Source organism: Epinephelus moara, chromosome 14 (genome assembly GCF_006386435.1).
Source record: "Epinephelus moara isolate mb chromosome 14, YSFRI_EMoa_1.0, whole genome shotgun sequence".
NCBI lineage: Eukaryota > Metazoa > Chordata > Actinopteri > Perciformes > Serranidae > Epinephelus > Epinephelus moara.
Genome location: NC_065519.1, coordinates 7,379,284 through 7,402,732, shown reverse-complemented (window position 1 = coordinate 7,402,732; position 23,449 = coordinate 7,379,284). Strand labels below are relative to the sequence as shown.

Below are 23,449 nucleotides of genomic sequence, written 5' to 3'. Positions count from 1 at the left end.
AGAATTAACTCAGGAGGAGTTGAATATTCATGACGCTGCTGTTCAAAGACTGCAAGGGCTTCTTTTTCCTCCTCATGATCAATTCAGCTGCTTAATATGCTCTGAGTGAGCTGCAGGCTCTTAATTTAAATGTATAATTTAAAATGCATAGGCAGAATAATGAGTCTTCTTATACAGGGAGGATAAATAAGTTGCAGGTTTCCTTTTGATTCTGGCCGCAGGGGGAGCAGTATGGAAGGAATTAAAGGGTCAGTTCACTGAAATTAGAATATTTTCTCATTCAGTGGTTTGTAACATACAGGTTGTTTTATCCAGATTTTAATTTCAGTTTTTACTGAAAATACTTCAGAAGAAACAGACCTTATTAAAACTGTTCATAGTGAGGCCTGAGGATCGCCCAGGGTACTTGTTCCTGGAAGAGAGAGATGCTGTTGTTTAATTTTTAAATGTCGTTTTTGTAAACCTTGAGCACCACAAATGAAATTCCATTCACTTTTAGTGTCAACCCGGTCTCACTCTGAAGTCGTTGAAATCCGGCACTTTGGCAGTGACTTGTGGCATCATACACTGATGCAAAAAGTCGTCCTTTAACATCCACATGATATGCGGCTGGTTTCCATTATAGTTTAACGGCAAGAATGAAAGTTGAGCCAGCAAAAGTCAGAGTGGGGCTTGTAGGAGGCCGGTGGATCAGTCCAACAAAGACCGACCTTGGAGAGGTCGTGGGAGACACCTGGGAGAGCAGTGTTTGCGTCCTGTAAGATTATAAAGCCAAACCCTGTTCTTTTTTCCTAAACCCAACCATGTGCTTTTGTTGTTGTAGGCAAAAAAACCCAAAACATTAACTTGCTGTGTTGTACTGACGTGGTGCTTTTATTTTGAAAGCGACTGTATGTAAATGGTAAATTTCCTCTGTAAACGGAAGTGTATTTTGAAAGAAGACAAAGCATGTAACAGGCAGAACGACAACAACCAACAAAACCAGGGTACCTTTCACGTCTTATGTGGACGTGGAAAGTCCATGACCAAACGTTGATATGTGACGAGGCCGGAGAGAGAATGTGTTGTCAATGTCGTAAGGTGGCAGCTGAAATTTTAAAAAGATATAGTATGTAAAACAATTGGGCAAATAAATCTAAAGCTATGTGCATGGATACTACAACAGGTAGTATGATTTTGTGTAATCTGAGTGAACATACCCTTTAAAAAACATAAAGTCACACATACTTATGGGTGTATGGAAACCAAAATGCAATTTTTTATTACTCTATTAATTGATTTACTACTTACAGAAAATTAAGTATTTATTTTAATGATCTCTGAAGTCATTTTAAAGAAAATAAATCCTATAATTTGCTTCTTGCTTTGCTTTATAAGATAGAAAAGTAAAACACATTGGGGTTTTCACTACTTAATTATATGACTAGATATTTACATTAAACAATAATAAAAGCACATTTTAGTTGCCACCTTATACTCTGTTTTCCATCAGTTCTTCTACATGACTCGAGCAAAACACCACAACTCTCACTTTTCTTGATTAATGGTCAAACTGAGCCTGATCTAAAGGGCAACTCAAAATATAAAACAGCTAATGAGGAGGTCAAGTTGACTCTTAATCACTGGTGGAAGAAGCAATCAGATACAAATAATAAACAGTCCCTTATATATTTTAATCTGTAACATTGCATCATAATTTATACACTGAACATATGTGTTGTATGTGTAATTTTGAGTGTATAGAGCAAAAAATACAATTTGTTTCCTTCTTCAATGTAGTAAGAAAATTTAAGTATTTTACTCAAAGTATAAGTAAGTAAATACTTGAGTAAGTGTTCCTCACCACAGCTTTTAATGCAGTTATTGCACAGGGTGGTTTGTACAATGGGAAGGTCTTTGTGTTTTAAAGGGAAAGAGGTGATGTTCTTGTAACTAAAACCAGCCCCAGCCTTCAGTGACACGCAGAGGGATCACGTGCATCAGGGATTAAAATGACCAGAGGACGTGTAGAAATGTATATCTCAACATTTCCCCTCTGATCTGCACCTCTAAGGGCTGAAAGTAGGACCTCAGCTGCTGGATGCAGATTGGACATCCTCTCCTCATTGTAGTGTGTGGATGGATAGTGTGTAAGTGAGTGTGTGTGTGTGTGTGTGTGTGTGTGTGTGTGTAGGGGGATGATATGACTCGGCGCTAGGACCGTGGCTCTGTCAGTGCGCAAATCCCAGCAGAGAGGCAGCGCTCCGGCAGAAGCGGCTGTTCGCGGAGAGATAGAGGCTGTCTGTCTGCGCTACGACTCAACGCATCACACCGGCGGGGAGGCTGCACCTTCTGCCGAGGACGGACCTGAACCAGCCGGGCTCGCCTACGGAGCCCTCCATATGGGCTCACCATGCGCAGGATACGGGCCAACGCCATCGCGATTCTGACCGTTGCGTGGATCCTGGGGACGTTTTATTACCTGTGGCAGGACAACAAGCCCCAGTCGTCGCCGTCGTCGTCGGCGTCGCAGACCCGCGGCAGGGGCCACGGGCAGAAGGGGGTCTCCGGTCGGCTGGAGATCCACCGGGACGACAGGACCATCCCGCTGATAGTGAGTGAGCGCGGCTTGTGGGGGGAGAAAGAGAGGAAGGGGAGAGAGGAGAGCGGCGCGCTGTCGCTGGAGGCGCCGAGCTGCAGGAGAGTGTGTGCTGCATGTTGATGTGCATGTGTGTGTGTGGAACCTGGGGTGATGAGGATGGTGGTGGTGGTGGTGGTGGTGGTGATGATGCACAGCTGGGTGTCACAGCAGGAATGTGTATGTTTCTCACACGTACGGCTTTAACACGCATCTTAATCCATCTCCAACCTCCTCCTCCTCCACCCGTGCAGCCATATACCATTATTCTACAGGCTGCTCATGTTTGTCAGTGTTTCCCTGCCTCTCCGTGCCTTCCCCGAGCCTGTGAGTACCTCAAGCACACGTAAGAGGCTTTCCATAAATCCTGTGCGTCGTGCGCAAACACCTCGTAAACCACATTATGCTGAGACCTTTTCTTGCATCGCACATGAGAGGTTTTTCAGCTCGGACAGGGCACAGGAGGAGACATCCTTGCTCAATCGCCTCTGCGCTCCTCCAGTCTGTCATTAAAGGCCTGTTTCTGTCAGGTCAGGTCTGTATCCGCCTGTTGTTGCCTGCTGCCAGGGCGGAGTAGTGAAAACAAGCTCTGCTAAATGCAGTTTAACTGTAGGTGTGGTGGTCGTCGGTCTCTGCTTGCAGTAACCTCTCCAGGTTGCAACACACGGGCACAGACTGTGGCTGGGTCCGCGCCAGCTCAGATTAGGAGATCTGGTCTACTTGGCTGCAGGGTTTTCTGATGCATTAAGTGGAAAGAGATACAAGACCTGTGGCTGGTGCTTTTAGTTCCTTTTAAACAGGGGTGAAGTGAAAAGGACTCTGGTGCTGCAGGATAATTGATCTGTCTGTAGGCAGACAACTGATCAGCAGTGATTTAAGTCATTTATCAGGCAGAAATACAAGTTTTTTGGATTCCAGCTTCTCAGATGTGAGGATTTGCTACTTTTCTGCTGTTTTGTATCATTGTTAGCTGAATATATTTTGGTTTAGATGTTGGACTTGTGCTTTGGAAACTTAAGACTGACATTTTCTTGAGTTAAAGATCCAAATGCCAATTTGACTAAGCTAAAACCACTTAGTTGGAGCCGTTGCATAAACTAATGATGCACATAACACGGGTGCAGAGGCAAAAATTAGGGAGTACTGCAGTGGGTTAAGGCTCTGTGTAGTTAGTTGTAAAAAAAAATCAGGTGTTCTTCAAGGACGGGGCAAAGAGTCACTTAGCTCACTCAGTGTAAAAGTCCCTAGTACAGGCAGGCAGTCCAAAAATGCATCCGAGGCACTCCCACTGTAGCTAAAAATCTTCTATTAATACATGGATAACGAACACGTTTCGACAAGAGAGTCTTCATCAGGGTGTAAAATGCATTGGAAACAGGTGTGCAGTTTAAGAGCTCATGTGAGGGTCATGTGACACAGGTTATGACATATTGGTATAGCCCTACTAGACAAAAAAAACAACACATTGACAGAAATTGAAAATGAAAATGACATAAATGTATACTTTGAATAAGAAAACAGGTTAAATGCCAAATAAACAGAAAGGAAACCGCAGTGAAATAAATAAGAATTGTTATATATTGTGACAAACCTGCACATAAAGTGGCAGAAACTAAAAATTATGGAGACTGATGGAATGATAAATGATGGAGACTCTGGTCGAAACGTGTTGGTCATCCATGTATTAGTAGGATTTCTAGTGCCCCAGACTGCCTGTACCATGGACGTTTACACTGAGTAAGCTGGCAAGTTTGGTTTTTACCTTTAAGTAACAAGGGTGTCGGTTTCGTTTTAACATTTAGGGGGACACACGGAGGGTTTGGGGGTCCTCTGGCAAGAAATTCTTAGCTTCAAACACCTAATTTCCTGCATTGTGATGAATCTTTATGCACCAATATGTGCATTTTCTGCATCAATTTAGGGTGTAAATGTCTTTAATATTGTCAAAAGGAAAGTCCTCTGCTACTTTCATGATTTTATTAAAGGGGACACATGCACATGGTGTAAATATTGAGGGAGGTGTGACCCCTGTGCCCCTTGAAATCTACGCTTATGGCAACTATTGACTATTTTTAATTTCGATAAATCGTTTTGTGCCTCAGATTTATTCAGTGACTGGTACAAAACGCAAATATGTGATCAATTTATTGTTATATATGACAAACAAAGCATCAAGTCCTCACATATGAGAAGCGTGAACGAGTGTATGTTTGGCAGTTTTGCATTAATCAAAGAATTGTTGCAGCTCTATAATAAACCCTACTAATTTCACTTTTTAAATCCAGTGTACTCAACCTTTTCAGCTTGATATAAAACTGTGAGACAGATGGATTCATGTGATGTAAAAGTGAGAGAAACTCCTGTTAACATTCTCCCAGAATATGAGATTTATTTGGGTGAAAACATAAATCAGTTCTTGCTGAATGTTGCTGTTTCCCCTCTGCAGCTACTCACTGCTGTCACAGAGCTGACAGACAAATCAATTGAATATCCAACTGTACTTTTAGGAGACAGAGACTGTTGTGGAAATACAACACACTGGAGCCTCTTTCACAATTTACTAGGCCAATAAAATCGTCTCAGCTGTGGCCAAGGATGTGTGCCAACATGTCAGGATGTTTCGCTCCAGCAGCGGCAGATTCATTAAAACGCTGTTCACAGGATTTAATAATTCAAGGGCAAATGCCAAACGGTGGAGCTGTTGTGGCATTTAAGCTTGCAGGCCTACTTAAGGAGTCGCCTCATGCATGAATAAAAAGAGGAAACTGTGGTCTGCAGCGGTGTGTGTGAACGCAGGCCAAGAATATGGTGTAGATCAGAAGATGCATGCAAACAAATATGGAAACACTCTGAATAATCGCTGAGTGTTTGATAATTGTAAAAAGAGAGATACATCATCTCTGCTGGTGAACCGCAAACACACATCTAATCAGATCGTTCTTTGAACTGTGTGCTTTGGATCCGAGGGTTTCTGAGTTGAGCTTTTTTTCGTTAGTGATCTTTGATTTGCTCAGCAGGGTCGTTCACCTTCGTCACCAAACTGAGATTTCCTCGCTGTAGTTTGTTCTGGTAACCTGACCTGAAGCGCTCGGGCTGCCAGCTCTGCACGACACAGTCCAACAGTTCAACAGGAGGAGGCTGCTACACAAAGACTAGAGAGAAGGGCTGCACTGAAGGGTCTCTCCTCTTTCTTTCTTTCTTTCATCATCCTCTCCACTTTGCCCTTCTTTCTTCTGTCGATCTGCCCCTAATTCGTCCCTTCCTTCCTTCCTTCCTTCCTTCCTCTTTCCTTCTTTCCTTCCTTCCTTCCTTCCTTCCTTCATTCAAACATGTTCCTTCTACTTCTTTATATCCTTTTGTCCATTGTCCTACTCTTTGTTTTTGTTGCTCACTTTTGTCTTTCTGTCCTTCCCCTAATTCTTCCTTCCTTCCTTCCTTCCTTCCTTCCTTCCTTCCTTCATTCTTACTTTCTGTCTTTCATTCTACCATGTTCCTTTTACTTCTTTATTTCCTTTTGTCCATCATCCTGTCCTTTGTTTTATTTCTCACTTTTGTCATTCTGTCCTTCCCCTGATTCCTTCCTTCCTTCCTTCCTACTTTCTGTCCTTCATTCTATCATGTTCCTTCTACTTTTTTATTTCCTTTTGTCCATCGTCCTGTTCTTTTGTTTGTTTGTTTCTCACTTTTTTCACTCCGTCCTTTCCTTCCCTCCTCCCATCCTTCATTTTTACTTTCTGTCCTTCATTGTATCGTTTACCTTTTTTCTTTGTTCTTTCCTTTTGTCCATCATCCTGTCCTTCATTTGTCTGTTTCTCAATTTTGTCCTTCTGTCCTTCCCTCATACTTTCCCTTCTTTCCCTCCTCCCATCCTTCCTTCATTTCTTGCTTTCTTCAATCCGTCCTTTATCTTTATGCCTTTGTGGCAGCAACAGCCAGAGGCTTTATTTTGTCAGGTTGTCTGTCTGTCATTACTTGTGTTCGTCTGCCCATACATCCTGGTATGTCCGTTCCAGTCTAGTGAACACATTATCTCAAGAACCGCTTTAGGGCATTTTTTAAAATTTGGCACAAACGTCCACTTGGACTCAAGGATGAACTGATCAGAAGGTCAAAGGTCATTGTGACCTCACAAACCCTGAATACATTACAATTAGATGTTATTATGTAGCTGATATTTTGAAACTTACGCTTCAACAAGCCTGTGGTTCACGTGGTTGGGTTTAGGCACAAACACCACTTGGTTGTGGATGGGAAAAGTTGTGACGATTTGGTTTAAAGTACCCACTTTTGGGGGCACAAGCCCGGCTGGAAACAGATCAATGTCTTGCGAAAAAAACATCTGCTTGTCATGGTATTTTCCCCACAGGAAGAACAGTGACAGGTTGCTACAAAACACACACATTTGGTGCATAAACACAGTAATGACTCACGAAATTACAACCGCTGTTGTTTTTTGTTGATCTCTAACAGTGGTCTTTGGTTTGGCAGGCGTCTCACTTTGCTACGTCACTTCAGAAACGTTGAAATGATGTGTTTGACATGTTTAAATTTGTCGTATTTTTCGTTTGCAGAAATGTACATAACATTTTCTTCTAAAGAGACAGAGCTGGTCTGTCCTTCTATCTTCCTTCTTTCCCTCTTTTATGTCTTGTAACCTGTCTGTCCTTCCCTATTTTCCTCTCTTTACCCTTTCTTTCATCTTCCCTTCTGTCCATCTTCCTTGCCTTGTCTGTGTTTTTCCTTTCCTTAATCCATCAGTCTTTGCTCCCTTCCTTTATTCTGTCTGTTCCCTCTACCTTCCTTTCTTTCTTTATTACTTTTGTCTTTCCCTTTTTTCTTTTACCCTTTCTCCATCATCCCCCCTTCCTTCTTTCTTTATTCCTTTCCCCCATTTCTTCAATCCTCATCTTTTTCTGTATTTATTTTCTTCCTTCCTTCTCCATCAATCCCCTTTTTCTTTCTTTCCTTCTGTATTTCATTTTCTCTTCCCTTTATTCTCCTCATTCCTTATTGTCTTGTTGTTCTGTCCTTCCCTCTATCTCTACTCTTTTACCCTTTTCTGTCTTTTTTCCTTCTCTTCCACCAATCTCTGTTTCCTTATTTTCTTTCTTTTATCATTCTGTCTTTTCCTCATTATTTCCCATCTGTCTTTCCTCCTTACGTCTTCCTAACTTCTTCCCTTCCTTCATTACTTTGTTCCATCATTGCTTCCTTTCTTTCTTTTATTGTCGTGCCCCTCCTTTCTCTCTCTCTTTTTTCATTCATTACTTAGCTTACAGAGTGCCCTGCCCTAACTCCCCCGGTTCCCCCTCTCTTTCTTTCTTTCCCTATAAGCCTGTTCATTAGTAGCATTTGATTCACTAATGACATCATCTGTGAAATCTGTTTGCACTGGCTCCACTTTTTTTCCCCTCGTTTCCTGCGTTGAGTGGTCTAATTTCCCAGCACCAGTCTTCTGTCTCTTTTCTCCAGCGCCAGTGTGTGTGAACACTGTTGTCAGGCGACCTCCGCACTAACATTTGCAGCAATCAGCTGTCTCTCTGACCTGCACATCTGCTGTCAGGGCTCTCGACATGCAGCAGGAGACATGTTGTAAACATCTGACCACAGATCCACATCCAGCTAATCAGCTTGTCATAATCCTCCCATGTGTTTCTCCAGAACAGATACAACTCCCAACATTAAGTTTTTATCAGTTGTTTGGTATGAAGTTGTCAGAGTGTCCTCGGATCAGGCGGCGGCTGCTGGTTTTATTACTCAGACTTCAGATCGTTTGGTACTTTCTTTCTGACTAACCCGCCCGGCAACAATGATTCGACATGTGACCATATAAACACGTCACAAGAGAATTAGGTTAAATGTGCCGTTAACGATCTTGTCTGAACCAGGATTAGCTATATTTTCCATTTCTGTAATCCATACAAACGCTGACTGTGTTAAACCTCTGCCAGTGCTTGGTAACTGTCTGGTAACTTTCTTCACATTGTCTCTTTTTTGTCAATTCAGCTTTGATTCAAGTCAGTTTTCAATCTGGCAGATATACCTTAACTTTGCACGAACTATTAATGTCCACTTATTTAGAAAACAGAAGCATTGCTGGAAGAATTATTTAAATCCTTCAACACATGGAAAATAAGCAATATCACAATGTAACACATACTCCAGAAAGTATAAGCCCTTTATGAAAACATGATAAGTAAATATACCTTTGGGCAGTACACCCAAAAATGAGAAATACATATTTGGAGTTTTGCTGATGTCTGACTTCTCACCAGCTCGTAGTACTCAAAGCACCAAAAAAAAAAAAAAAATACATGAGAAAAACTCAACAGCAATGTCTCTTTCCAGAAATCATGATCAGGTTACTCAAAATAATCCACAGACCTTGTTGTGAGCACTTCCATTTACGAACTATTTTCTTTCTACCTTACTACAGCCGCCAACCGTATCACTGCGCAGAAGGAAGTGTGCATCTCCAACTGCACCGGACGTAATATGAGATCAGTGAGACGCTGGACTCTTGCTTCAGACAGACATTAAATTTTGGTTGAAATGAAAATAGGACTGAGGAGATTTTAAATGTCTAATGACATTAGAATTTCACATTGTGTGGATGTTAACATTAGGATGTTTGGCAGATGATAGGGTTTTGTTCTTCATACCTGACAAATGAATGTTGTAAGGTATGAAGGCAAATGTGGCTTAAAGGTAGTCGTCCACGAATTGGAAGATCGGTGGTTCGATCTTGGCTTCTCCACTCTGCATGTCGAAGTATCCTTGGGCAAGATACTGAACCCCAAATTGCTCCTGATGGCTGTTCCATCAGCGTGTGAGTGTGTGTGAATGGTTACTGAGTAGCAGGTGGCACCTTGTACGATAGCCTCGGCCACCAGTGTGTGAATGTGTGTATGAATGAGTGAATGTGACATGTAGTGTAAAAGTGCTTTGAGTGGTCGGAAGACTAGAAAAGCGCTGTACAAGTGCAGTCCAATTACCATTCAATGTCATCATGACATTATCATGATGACATTGGCATGATGTGTGGAAGATAGTGGGTTTTGGTTACTTAATAACACAACATAAACCAACAAAGTGGCTCAGAGGTAGAGCGGGTCATCCACTAATCGGAAGATCCGTGGTTCGATCTTGGCTCCTCCAGTCTGCATGTTTAAGTATCCTTGGGCAAGATACTGAACCCCAAATTGCTCCAGATGGCCGTTCCATCTGTGTGTGAGTGTGTGTGAATGGTTACTGCGTAGCAGGTGGCACCATGTATGGTAGCCTCGGCTACCACTGTATGACTGTGTGTGAGTGAATGGCGCTTTGAATGGTTGGAAGACCAGAGAAGTGCGATACAATCACCATTTAATGTCACAAGGACATTGGCATTAGACACTTGGAAGACGTTGGATACTTACTTACGTTACTTAATAACACTACATCAACCAACAAAGTATTGTCGTCATTTGTCGTCAGTATTCTACGTCAAATTGACGTTAGCATTATATGTTGTCCTGGCATTGAATCTTGGTCACAACCTAAAGTAAACCAAATATCACCGTCTAATGGCGTTGATATTTGGTTTTGGTCTATTCATGGACGAGAGGCTTACGCTCGTAAAAGCGTGAGATGTAAACTAAATGGCATCCTCTTCGGTTTAGCTGTAATGTTAGCTAGCTCAGTGGTGCTAGGTGAGCTAGCAGTAGATGCACACTTCCTACTGTGCAGTGATACGGTTGGCAGGTGTAGTCTGGTACTCATATCTAAGATTGTCTTTGTTAATCTAGCTTTTTATATCTTAGAACGGCTTATTTCGAGTGGTATACTGTTACATATTATCATAAATTATGTATTAACATGTGTCAGGGAGGAGTTATTTTCACAGTAACTGTAAATACTGTTATCTTGAAGTTCAGTGGAATGAAAGTAGACAGTGGAAGCCCCTGAATTTAGCCACTTAACATCTAGTTTTTCCCATTTATTTCCACTTAAGTAACTGTAAGGTTTTATATGTTTACAGAGAGGGAAATATTTAAAACCAGTCTCCACTCCTGCACAATTTAAAATAAAGTGTTGTGGGTTTGAACATAATCTAGCTGCACAGCATGAGTTTGTAATGACTGACCCACTGGCAGGTCATTGTAGGTTAATGAGGCTACAGTAACATACAATATTTCCCAGTTAGCTGTTTATTTGCCAAACAAAAAATGTAAAAACTTGCTAATAGATGTGTCTATGTGGACACAGTAATACACTAGCTATGATAGGATATATAGCGTCTGTAAAAAGATCATGAATAGGACTCTACATCACCACTACACGATGCTATGTGTCCTCTGTGGGACACCATCACCAGCAGGGCTTCATCTCTCAGGCAGTTTTGACTTGTATGTGATTTGTCTTGTAATTCGGCTTGAAGCAGCCAGCAGACGTGTTCATCTCCCAGACGAGCTTCATATTTAATTCAGTGGGCCGAGCCTCGAAGTGCCGTCTGTTATTTTTGTCTTATTATCCTCTGAGTAACCTTTTTTTTTCTTGTAGCTTTTAATATTAAGTCAATGATGATACTCAGAGATTACCAAGGGATACATGATTTAGGAATGAGGTCTTAACTATGAATAGTAGTAAAACCTCTTTGATGTGTAGTGTGGCTGGGGTGAGAGGCTCGGGGGAAATTTAGGTTACGGTAGAAGAAACTACAGTACTTGTTTAATTTTGAAGCTAGATGAGAGTAACTAATCCAACACTTCCTTTTGAGTTCATGGCCGGACTCTGTCGTCTAAGTTCTCCGTGCTCCTGTCAGAAAAGACATTGACAGCTGCATTGATTAATAGAAGTGATAAATATAAGCTTGTAGTCCTGTAAGTGTCTTGCACAGCGGAGAAACGTGCATCTTTGCTCTAAAAAAAAAATCACAATTCCAGCATGTTTGTGTGTTTCTTGAATGTCTGTAATGTTTTCATTGAATGTTTCATAAACTTAGAGGATAGAAATTTGTCTCCAAGTCCCTCTGTGTCCCGTCACACCATACAGGTTAGATTCAGTCGAGCAGTGTCTCATATATCCATTATCTCCATACTTGTGTAATTTGTACACAGATGACTTGCGCAGGCAGTAAATTGCTTGTGAAATGAGTTGTGTTTTTGGTAATTAAACAGTATAATTAACAATTTCTTGCATGCAGAGGAGTTAGGTAATTAGACATCTAATTAGCAGCCTAATTAGATGCAGAGAGGATGGAAAATTATGTTTCTTAATTGCAGTTAAGTGGAGATGCTCTTGAAGTGAGCGGTGAGGTCAAACATAATTTTACAGAAGATTTGATGGACAGCAGAGAAGAGTCGACAATTATGTACTGAAGTCGGCGTGCTTATAGAACTTCACATATACTCAAGGCCTTTCTGTTCTTGTTAACTGTAGGCTGTACGCAAACAAACAGTCAAATGATGTGAGGAAGATGTTTTAGTTCGTGGCAGCTTTATGTGCAAACGGTATAATAAAGTATTTATAATATAACTTTATTTACAGTAACTTTAATATTTAAAACACAGACTTTAAGTGGTGGAATAAGCAGTTGCTGCTTAACCGGTTAGCAGAGAGTATGTGAGTAAATACGTGAACCTCAAGGTGCTTGACAGGTGGATATCAAATACAGTGGGCCTATCATAAAATACAATAAGAATTTCAGGAAATAGGCAAACAAATAGAAAGAAATATGACAAGAACAATATGAAACCACTGGAGTAATACGTTTTACTGTGTATTTTAACCTCCTGTCAACACCAGACGTGGGAATGTGTTGACATCTGCTGCTTGTGAGCACCTTGCGCCTCCATTTTAGCAAATGTCTGACCAGATTTCTAACATGAACATGGAATGTGAAAGACTGCCAGGGCTGGGAAAAAGAGACTTTGTTCCACAGCAGTGTGCCTAAGATCAGCAGCTATTTACAGAGTAGTGGTTATAGAGTGCTGTAGGGATGACGTTTCTTTTAAGCTGACTTGAAAGTTGGCATTGCCCTGGTTGCCTCGTCAAAAGCCAGTGTGATTTTTCAATTGGATTTTGGATTATTGCAGAAATCTAAAGGGGTCAGTTGAGGTGGTTTGGGGACCTGATTAGGATGCCTCCTGGGCGTCTCTTGTTAGAGGTGTTCCGGGCACATCCAACTGGTGAAAGGCCCCCGGGCAGACCCACTGAAGGGATTATATATCTCATCTGGCCTGGGAATGCCTCAGGATCCCCCAGGAGGAGCTGGAACGCGTTGGTATGGTAGATATATGTAATATATAATATTTATAATAAAAGATATTTTTATATTATATGACATAAGTGAAAAGATATGTTTTAATCATAGACTGTATAAATAAGGTTTTAATTCATGTTGATAAATCAGATTCCAGACCATCAAAGAGAAATATGATGTGCTTCAGTAACCCTAATAAAGCTGTGTGCCTGTCCCTTTAAGAGGACGTCACATTGTGGGTAGACTGTTGCTATGCTGTTGTCAAGCTAGCTCATTGAAAGCTATCTCTGTCAGCTAAAAACGATATTAGCATACATTTTGTTATGCTTTTGACAAGATAAATGCATGGTTTCTACCCTCCTGTGAAAAATTGGTCGACGTCACTACGGTAGGATGGTTTAACCTACCGAAACAAGGTATGTTCGTTTATGTTAATGTGCTCTTAGCATGTCTCTGGGCGCTCAGATTGAAGCGCCAATGTATGTATCTAGCTAACGTTAGCTTTATATTTGCTAACACTGAGGTAAAATGACCTTTTTGTTCGTGAGTAAAAGCGTCCTTTAACCTCCTCATCACGTCAGTAGACAGTAAATGTTTATCAGCTACAAGCCAGGTCAATTTTAATTTTATCCAGAGTTTACAGATTTGTTGTCGGTGTGTGTTTTGATGTTGGGAACGTTAGCGAACAGTTAATGTTAGCTATTTACACAGGTGGAAGGAAAGTCAAGTTTATTTATATAGCACACTTTAGCAACAAGGCAATCCAAAGTGCTGACAGGGTGCAAAACAAACGCGTTATAAAATGATATGTAAAAACAATTTATGAAAGAATTAGTGAATACAATATAAAAAGTTAAAATATACTAAGACAGATATAATATACAAGAATAAAAGTTACAGGTGTAAAGCCAGGTATAAAATTGAAAAATACAAGACAGCTATTAAATACAAGAATGATACTGACAGGTTTAAAGCCAGGTATAAAATATAAGAATAAAACTTACAGGTATAAAATACAAGAATAAAACTTAGAGGCTTATAGCCAGGTATAAGTACAAGAATACAAGACAGCTATAAAATACAAGAATGAAAGTTACAGGTATAAAATAGAAGAATAAAATTACAGTGCAGTGTAAGGAATGAATAAATATTTGATTTAATAAAAGGCATCAGCAAACAGAAAAGTCTTCAGCCTTAAAGGAGGAGTACTCAGATCCTGTACTTACAGGGACCGTTCACCACAAAATCAAAAACATATTTTACCTCTTATAGCGCTATTTATCAGTCTAGATAGTTTTTGTGTGAGTTGCTGAGTGTTGGAGAAATCAGCTGTAGAGATGTCTGCCTTCTCTCATATATAACAGAACTAGATGGCACTCAGCTTGTGATGCTCAAAGTGGCAAAAAAAAAAAAAAAATACATTTGAAAAACTCAACAGCAATGTCTCTTTCCAGAAATCATGACCTGCATTTCCTGCATGAAAAATTACCCAAATCTTCCACATCACTGGGCCAAGGGAGCAAGCTCTCGAGAGACTTTGTGGTTGAGCATTTGACTTCCGCCAGCTGAGTCAGCTGCTTCCAGTTTCGCCCTCCACTAACTTGAATGGTGATAAAATGATGAAAGAAATGTTCCCAATAGTGAAATGTGTCATTGTGATCTTCAAGATGTATTAAGTACATCTTAGTATTAAGAAAATGCACTTAGTTACTTTCCACCACAGGCTATCAAAGCATCCATCAGACACAGAATAACATTAGCATTCGTTAGGAGTTGTGTTTCTGTCCATTGGATGAATTTAGGTCTAATATTCACTTTATTTTATCTCTGTTTTGCACTTCAACGACTCCTGAGGAAAATATCTGTCAGTTTAGCTGGTAAATGCTCCACTGTGTTGCCCTGCTGGATGTTAGCACTGCCTGTCTGCTGTTTGGTAGCTGTAGTCTGTGAAGATAACACAGTGATATCATCGTTCATCTACAGTACTTCCTCTGTAGCGGTGCACTGCAGACATGTTTGTGTGTGAATCCTTGAAACGTTCATGCTGCTCCCCTGGAGAGGCTGAAAATGAGGTCACTCTCACCTGAACCTGGTCAGAAGCTTTTTATAAATCCTCCAGCTACACCAACCTTTAATAAAGCGGCACAGAACAAAGCGTCATCCTTCTATTTCATTTTTCTCTTTTCGCCTTCCATTCTCCCATCTGTCCATCTTGCTGTTGCTCCTCTTTGATGACAGCCACTCTCATCTGCTTTTATGTATTCACGGGCTGTTTTTACCTCCCACTCGGCAGTGTTAAAGCTCCTTGCGGGGGAAACCCATTAATTACTGAGGATTTTATAGACTGTATTTTGTTTTGATGAGTGCCCATCCCATTTTGCACTGTTAGCACTGACACGGTGACCTGAATAAGAAAGTAGCATTTACATTTTAATCATTTGGCTGATAGTTTTCCTCAGACTGGCTTAAACGTGAGTGCAATGGAAGAACACGGTTTAATTCTCAGATGAGCAGTGTTGCAGCAGGATTACAGTGCAGCAGCAGAGCGGTGGTGTACACGGCTTTTAGACTTTTCAGACATTGCATGAATATAGAGGTAGGACACTTTAATCCAGGCTGCCGAGACTCAGGAGGCTGAGCGAGTTGTTCATTAATCTCAGGGTTGTTTTTTTGATTCCCAGGCAGCTCCTTGTCTTCACATGTCAAAGTGTCCTTGAGCAAGACATTAAGCCCTAAATTGCTCCCAGTGGCAAAGCCATGGTGTGTGAGTGGGTGTAAGAGCGACACAAATTGTAAAGGGCTTTGTTCACTAAGGCAGGAAAATGCTAAGTCTTTTTACCATTAGTTGATCAACAGGAATTTAATCAGTTTTGTTCCGCTGTCTTACATCAGTATAAAGCAAATATCTTTGTGGAGCATGCAATATCATTTTTTAACCATAAAAACAGCTGTTTGTTGGTTTCAACTAATAATTATTGTCATTGTGATGTGGTATATGAGCTGACTTCATCATCAAAAGGTGGAGGGGATGGTGTGACACCTAAACTGCAGACAACTGATGAAGACCAATAAACAAAAAAAAATATATGTGATTTAGCAACCCATCATTTTGAGGCAACAAACGTGGGTGTATTGTGGTGACCTGTTGATGTGTTTCCAGCGCGGATAGTGCCATGAAAAGCGGTTGTGTTTAACTGAGATATTGCTGCTTTTTTAGTGGGGATTGTGCCAAAAAGCAAAGGAATTTAAATGCACCAATAGCAGGTATTTTAAGCCATAACATGATGTTTTCCTGACCATGACCAAGTGGTTTTTGTGTCTAAACCTAACCACACACAGCATTATTGACCTGTAACATTTCAGTGTATCTGCTGTATAATAATGTGCCAATGTAATTTTCCTAGTCGACCAATAGTAATCATTTAGGTCCAATAGTCGGCTAGTCGCCTGCATGTTTACGATATTAATTTGATGATTAAATGATATATTTTGGTGGTTTGAGTTGAAGGTGTGAGAAAGAATTGTATCAGTAACATTGTTAACACTGTGCTACATTACAGAGAAATACAAAACCATACTAATGAACCTTCATCAATATAGGCCTATATTTTATCTACAAGTGCACGTCACACACTGAGCGAGCCTCCTGTTACCAGCCCTGGAAATAAACCTGACTCCTGTCTGACTGCTGAGCGTGGACACTTCCTCTGTCTGTCCTTTCAAATTAAATTCCCACATGGTCCAGTCATACGTTTTGTTTTTGTTTTTTTTCTACGACTAAGTGACCAATGAAATCTTGCCAACCAGTGACCTTTCTGGTTGACTAACGTTTGGTTGACTATTAGGGGGCAGCCCTACAAATGTAACATATCCGTGAACGTACAATGCCAACAAGGTGACGTCTTCACTTCTTGTTTGGTCCAACCAAAAGTCCAAAATTTAAAGATATTCAATTTACACTGATATAAAACAATGAAGCGCAACTAAATTTCCTGTTTGGGAAGCTGTAGTCTCTATATACAGACTCTACATTCAGTGAATGTAGAGTCTGTATGCAAACCCCGGAGATCTTGCCTCCGGAAGAAGAGCGGAAGAGCCCTGGTTTCCAGTGCTAGGCTGTTTGTAGTCCGCATGATATTGATCAATCACGTTTGAGCTGGCTGCAGTTGTTGGCAGGTTAAACGGTCCGTGCGGTGAACTAACGAGGTGGAACATAATTGCCGTCACTACAAACTCTGAATCCATCGCAGTGTTTCAGCATATTTGCTTATATATAAACGGAAGTCGGAAACGGAAATTCACCTCCTCCGCCCAAATCAAACCGGAATGCCAAAAAAACGGGGGTCTACCCCCAGAGGCTGTATCGCCGTCTGCCGGAAGTCAGACGCTGAATACAGCCGATGGGTTCTGAGAATGGGGAAGCTAGAACTGGAGAATGGAGTGTTTTTGCTTGTAATCAATTATCAAAATAGTTTTAAGATTAATTTTCCCTTGAATGGATCGTTTCAGCTTTAGCAGTTTGACAGACACAAAAAACTTCCTAGCATTTTTCAGGTCTTTCAACCCAATGTCTAGTATCATTAGATATTGGATTGTTCATCAAACAACTTAAGAAATTTGAACCTTGAGCTCTTGGAAAAGCTGATGGACTTTTCACAGAATTTTGTCAATCAAACATTTAATTTAAAAAATAAAAAAAGAGAAGATTCATCACTGGTGAAAATAAAATATGCGTTAGATGCAGTTCTAATAAAAAATACTATATAACCCATCATATCTGATCAATATTTTTGTCCCTGCCTCCGTTAAACGTTTAATTGGTCTTTGCTGAGAAAGATTTTTGACCTGAAAGTCTGTGAAATGTATTCAGAGCCAAGAGGGAAATTTTCAAAATGAAGTGCTGTTTTGTTTTCTGAGCAACTAATTAAGACAGACAGTTAAAAAACAACCTTCCCTTTATGATTATGTTGCGTGTGGCATGCAGCCATTTCATGGTAATAATAGATGTGGCAACAGAATAGTGTGTTGACAGTGAAGGAGTGGAATGTTGACACCAAAAACAACTTAAACTGCTGTTTGCACTTCTGTGTGTTTACATGAGCGACAGGGAGTAAAGTTGTTTTTGTTTGACATTTAAATGAGGTGACATTTTTAATTTTTAATAATTTATTCTTTACTTGACCTGACTTTTTGTAGTTTGTTTCTGCTGAGACACTGTTTAGATGTTAGTACCTTGTTGTTCTGGCTGATGTGAATATGTAAACATCTTATTATGTCCCCCGCAGGTGACACAGCCCCCGCGGGCAGAGCAGCAGGGCCAGCTGCTGGGCGGCTTCGATGAGAAGGCCTATCTGGCGGGGAAGCAGCTGAAGCCAGGGGACGACCCGTATAGAGATCATGCGTTTAACCTGCAGGAAAGCGACCGCCTGGGCAGTGAGCGAGCCATCAGAGATACCCGACACTACAGGTGAGCAGGGTTAATGCCTCCGCCCAGGTACTGTCTGTCCGTCTGCTTTGATCTGCACAAATAGATTGAGGACTAATCTTGCTTTAGCTGCACATGGATTTGGAGTTGTTTGGAATAAATCTGTCTTGTACACTTAAAGGTAGTTGACCTCACTGTTGGGTGTACTCCAGGCCAGGGGTCAGCTACGGTAGATGTTGAAGGATCTGCTTCTCTCAGTTTCAAACACTACGATGAGTTGAGTTCCTCGCCACATGTTGAGAAAATATGTCGTAATGCAGTTGCAGCTCTACGTCTCTGTTCACACCTGGCCGGCTCTATATGCAAATACACGCCTACATCATGTCTGTTGGCAGAGACCACATGCGTTGTGGTGTACCTTATTTCACTGTGGAGCTGTGCGCAGGTAATTGATTTGCTTAGCCCCCCTTCTTGCCCCGCTCCGTCTTTCTCTGTATCTGTTTATCATGAGACAAGCGCACCCTGCAGTGCTTCGTGGGTACATTTGGTAAGAGTCTGCCCGCACACACATGGTGACACTATTAGCATCACATGGAGACGATTATTAACAGAGTTAACAACAGAGTCATCTTGTTTCACTGTTAGTGTGAGATTGCTGGGACTGTTTAACAGCTGCTTCTGCTGCTGCTGGGGAAGCTTGTGCCAACCGGGCAGACATTAAACTCACCTACTGGGAGGAGAGCGGCTCTAGAGACGGTCCTTCAGCGCTGAGTCTCACCTGTGCAGCACCAAGAGATAATTGATATCCAGTGGGGAGTTGGATAAGTTCAGACATTAGGAGGTCTTTGAGGGTGGCCCAGGACACATACGCATGCACACTAGGGGTTTAAATCACCAGTTTCATCACAATACAATATCATATCAATTCTTTGGACAACGATACGATATTTGCCGACGTTACAAAGTCTGCCATGATACGATTTCGATTCGGTGCGATTCAGGGGTTTGCAATTGATACGAGATGGTATTATCTGCCCATTTAACACAGCTGAATACAGAGGAAGCTGCCAACCCCTTTCTTTTTTGCTTTTGGACGTAAAAGATGTAACAACTCATAAATAATTGTAACCACTTTAGTGCAGTTAAGTTTACTTTATACTGACTTCACTAACACATATTACACAGCACTTGGAATAAGTCAACCTTCAGGGGTTCCAGCAAGAAAGTTTTTTCGGTAAGAAATCTTTTCATTTGAGCTCAAACCATCATCTGTTTCCTAAAACGTCAGGTCTATCTGGTTTAACGTACTTAAGGCAAACTTCTCCCAGCAGCCATAAAACATGGATTAACAGCAACATAATTTAACAGAAGTATAAAATTCAGTTGGATAACTGTCAACTCTCAAGGTTCACAGACATGTCAGTTGTTTTTGGCTTGTCCCACGTTATTAGCTTAAGCATGGTTCCGTTGCATAAATTAGCCTCGGGGCTAGCGGACTTCTATTCATTCATAACTTAACAAATGACATTTCATTATTTACTTTTTCTTACTCACTGTTGGTTTAAGTCGCTGCATTTCCCGACAGAACAGCTCGGTTGAATTTCAGCCTGCATGCACATTTTTTCAGCTGAACGTTGTTGACACAGAGCAGCTAATGTTACTGTAGTGAGAAGTTAGCAGAATGAGATGCCCATCGCGGCAGGTAATGTTTCGTCATGTTTCATCTCATAACAGCATTTGCTTTGTCTGCTGACCCATTTTTTCGAAATTGAAAATATTTCCACGCTGCTGATTTATTCCCGAGTAAATAACATTATCCTCATCGTCTTTCTCTCGGCTGCTTGCCATCTACCTGCTGCTGTGTGATGGTGACTCAAAATAAAATCCTAGAGATGACGATATAGATCGATGTTTTCACTTTGCATCGATGATGCTGGATCGTTGATCACTGAATCGATGTATCAGTCCAGATCGATGGATCGGCACACCCTCAGTGCACACTGCTGAAAGCATGCGGACACATGCAGCCTGCAAAGCAGTTGGATTTCAAGACGCATTGAGAACACATCAGGTGCATTAGAGCTGTCCACTTACAGCTAAGTCACCCAGGACAGGGCCTTTGTTGGTTGGCTTTAACGTGTTCCTCTCTGTTGATGCAGTTTGTCTGTTTGGCACAATATTGTCATGATTTTTGAGACTGTTCCTCTTTCCGTAGAAAACAGTTCAGATGCACCTGTATCAGAATATTTAGCCTCTTTGGCTTTTGGATCAGCAGTTTCTTATTGCATTTGAATACTCACATATGAAAGATTAAGAGACTTCATTTATACTGTCGCAGACTAATGTAAACTGTATTTATTTAAACAGACTGGGTAGGTTGACTGAGTGTGCACGCTCTTTCACAGTAACTGCCTGAGAAATAAAATAACAAGAACAAATATAAGATACTCATAATCAAAACAATAAAATAGATGTGTATATTTTTTGTAGCCTTATGTTTTCTTCTTTACTCGAGGGCGAGAAACAAAGGAACACTTATGTTATTATTTTGTTGCAGTGAAATGTTTTACAACAACAGATTCAGTGGTGTGTAATGAATTCATCTCCATGTCTCCTGACCTGGTCTTAAAGCTCCCAGCAACAGGTACCAGATTAAAGCAGAAGGCCAGAAATCTGTGCAATTGTTGCCTGGCAACCATATATTTCCATGTCACTAAGGCAACAATGCTGAGGCGACTCCACCGCAGGGCTCCGTGGCTAATCACAGCTGCCCAGCGTGTTTGTACCGTACATGTGATTTTTGAAGAGACAGAAGTCAAACTTGCTCTTTCTGTGTGATGATGAATGTGATAAACTCTTCTCTCTGCAGGTGTGCGTCTCTGAACTATGACACAGACCTTTCCTCCACGAGTATCATCATCACTTTCCACAATGAGGCTCGCTCCACTCTCCTTCGCACCATCAAAAGGTAATGAGGTCGAACGCAAATGGCTAGATTAGTCAGGAGCAATGACAATGACAAGTGTTTTCTGATCTCATCTCTCCTTTGTCCCTCTCAGTGTCCTGATGAGAAGTCCTCCATCTCTGATTCAAGAAATAATCTTGATCGATGACTTCAGCTCTGACCGTGAGTTTCTGTTTTGTTATTGCTGGTGAAAGCTGTGGTGAATGGTGTAGCTGCCACTGTGCACACTGAGGTTTAGTGTTCTGTGTCTCTGGGAATTGGTGGAGTTTACAGCACAAATTACATAGTAGTTTCTTGTATGGCTGATTTAGATATTTTTTAAACTCTTTAATGGCTAAATTCTGTATTTTTACACCCATTTGTGTCCACAACTTAAACGTTGCATTTCCTTAGGTGGAAGTATTTGGAGACAAATCTGGAGTCATTTTCAAAATGTTTCAAACTGGTTGAAGATAAATCAAGTTGAAAGCTGGTCATACTGTATGTCAGTGTTGTCTCTGAGGCTTGTTTGTTATTGTAGGTGTTGGGCTCATTCAGATTTTTTATATGTGATATCTTGAAATTTTACTATTTATAGTTAAATTAAACATTGTTTGGAATTTATTTATTTTGGTTTTCCTACTTTGTAAAGTGGCCTTGAGTACCTTGAAAGGCTCTATATAAATCCAAGTTATTATAATTATTATTATTCAAATTTTTATTGAGTTTGGTTAGATTGGTACATGACAGTTCTACACATCAAATGAGACATTCAGTCTTGACAAACAAAAATTAAAATACAATACAAACGGGGTAATAGAGATCCGTACAAGAGGGGGTACAGCACCAGTCCCAGTCCTCCAAAAAATAATCAAAATAACAAAATAAAATTTGAAAAAATAAACACATTAAAATGAATAGTGATATATAAAGAATAATTACAAAAAATGGGTAGGGCAAGACAAAAAATAAATCACACTTCCAGGCCCCAAGACAACGCTAATAATAGTTTGGCGAAGGTTTTAAACAGTATTAATTACTATTTACCTTAATAAAGATACATTTCCACAAAGTATAACAAAATAGGATAGAAAATTAATACATTAAATGTGAAAAAAAATTAATTCATATGGCTTATCAAAAAATGGGTGTACGAAGGAAATTTGGACTAGGCCTTCAGGAACAGCACTGGGCTTTGACACCAGTTTGACATTGTGGCCAGTGAAATTACAACTTTCGAGTCCAAAGAGACTTTTTCCCATAGTCTTACATTGTCAAAGACATGTCTGTAAATGAGTAGATACATGTTTTGAGTGTCACAACCCTGCAAAATGACTTGTTTCACTCTCAGGAAGAAAAGTCTAGAAGAACTGCATGATTAAATCATTTTATTCCCATTCAAGTTAGCAGAGGGTTAAACTTGAGGTTAGCCGCTCGGCTCATGAAAGTCCGTAGTGCGCTTCCTCTATGGGCGCAATGATGCGGAAGATTCAGGTAATTTTATACAGAGGAAGTCGAAGCTTTTTGGCTTCATGCACCGCTTAGCAACTTTCACAGGAATAAACCAGGCCACATCTCCAACACTATATACAGTCCTCTCTATACATTATTTCTCAAATCTAGATTAACACTGTGGGTGCCAGGTGTTCAACTCTTTTCATTTTGTCTTGAATATGTGTGATGCAAATATGAAAGGAACGTTCCAGCACACGAGAAGGCCAAATGAAAGGAGAATGTGGGGCGAGGAGTATAATGTCAGGAGACAGGGGTGGCTTTGAAGATGTGTCACATTGACGTCTGATACCACAGAAACTGAATCGGGAGGTGAGAGCATCCTGAGGATTTGCTCACTCGTTATGTAACTGATCAGTGATGCTGCTGAGGGATGAAAACACACCAGCAACACAGCAACAGCAGAAATGAGCTGGAGCTGCCACCACCATGAGATGCTGCTTAGGTTTTATGTACAAAGCAAATAAGTGGTTTAATTGACCTTGACATTTAGAACACAAATCAGTTAATAGCACCGTAATGTGCGGGGTGTGTTTTTATGTAGCTGACCATAACTGTGGAATTAGAGGATAACCACATTTTCGGTAATTATCCCCCTTTGTCAAGACTTACATGAGCTCATGCTTTACACTGTCCACAGCGCTTTCTGTAATTACCACCACATGCATCTTCTGTCTGTGGGAACAGCACAGTGACCTACATTCACTG

The 23,449-nt window shown here is 40.8% G+C and overlaps 1 protein-coding gene across 1 annotated transcript in view; it reads left to right on the top strand.

Moving 5' to 3' along the window:
* Positions 1 to 2,185: 2,185 nt before the first annotated feature.
* galnt16 (UDP-N-acetyl-alpha-D-galactosamine:polypeptide N-acetylgalactosaminyltransferase 16) overlaps positions 2,186 to 23,449 on the top strand; it is a 61,994-nt gene continuing 40,730 nt past the window's right edge. Inside the window, exons 1-4 of the mRNA XM_050061366.1 lie at positions 2,186 to 2,593; positions 18,146 to 18,327; positions 21,155 to 21,253; positions 21,345 to 21,412. Coding sequence (XP_049917323.1) covers positions 2,393 to 2,593; positions 18,146 to 18,327; positions 21,155 to 21,253; positions 21,345 to 21,412 — 550 coding nt within the window. The 5' untranslated portion in view covers positions 2,186 to 2,392. The remainder of the gene's footprint in view (positions 2,594 to 18,145; positions 18,328 to 21,154; positions 21,254 to 21,344; positions 21,413 to 23,449) is intronic.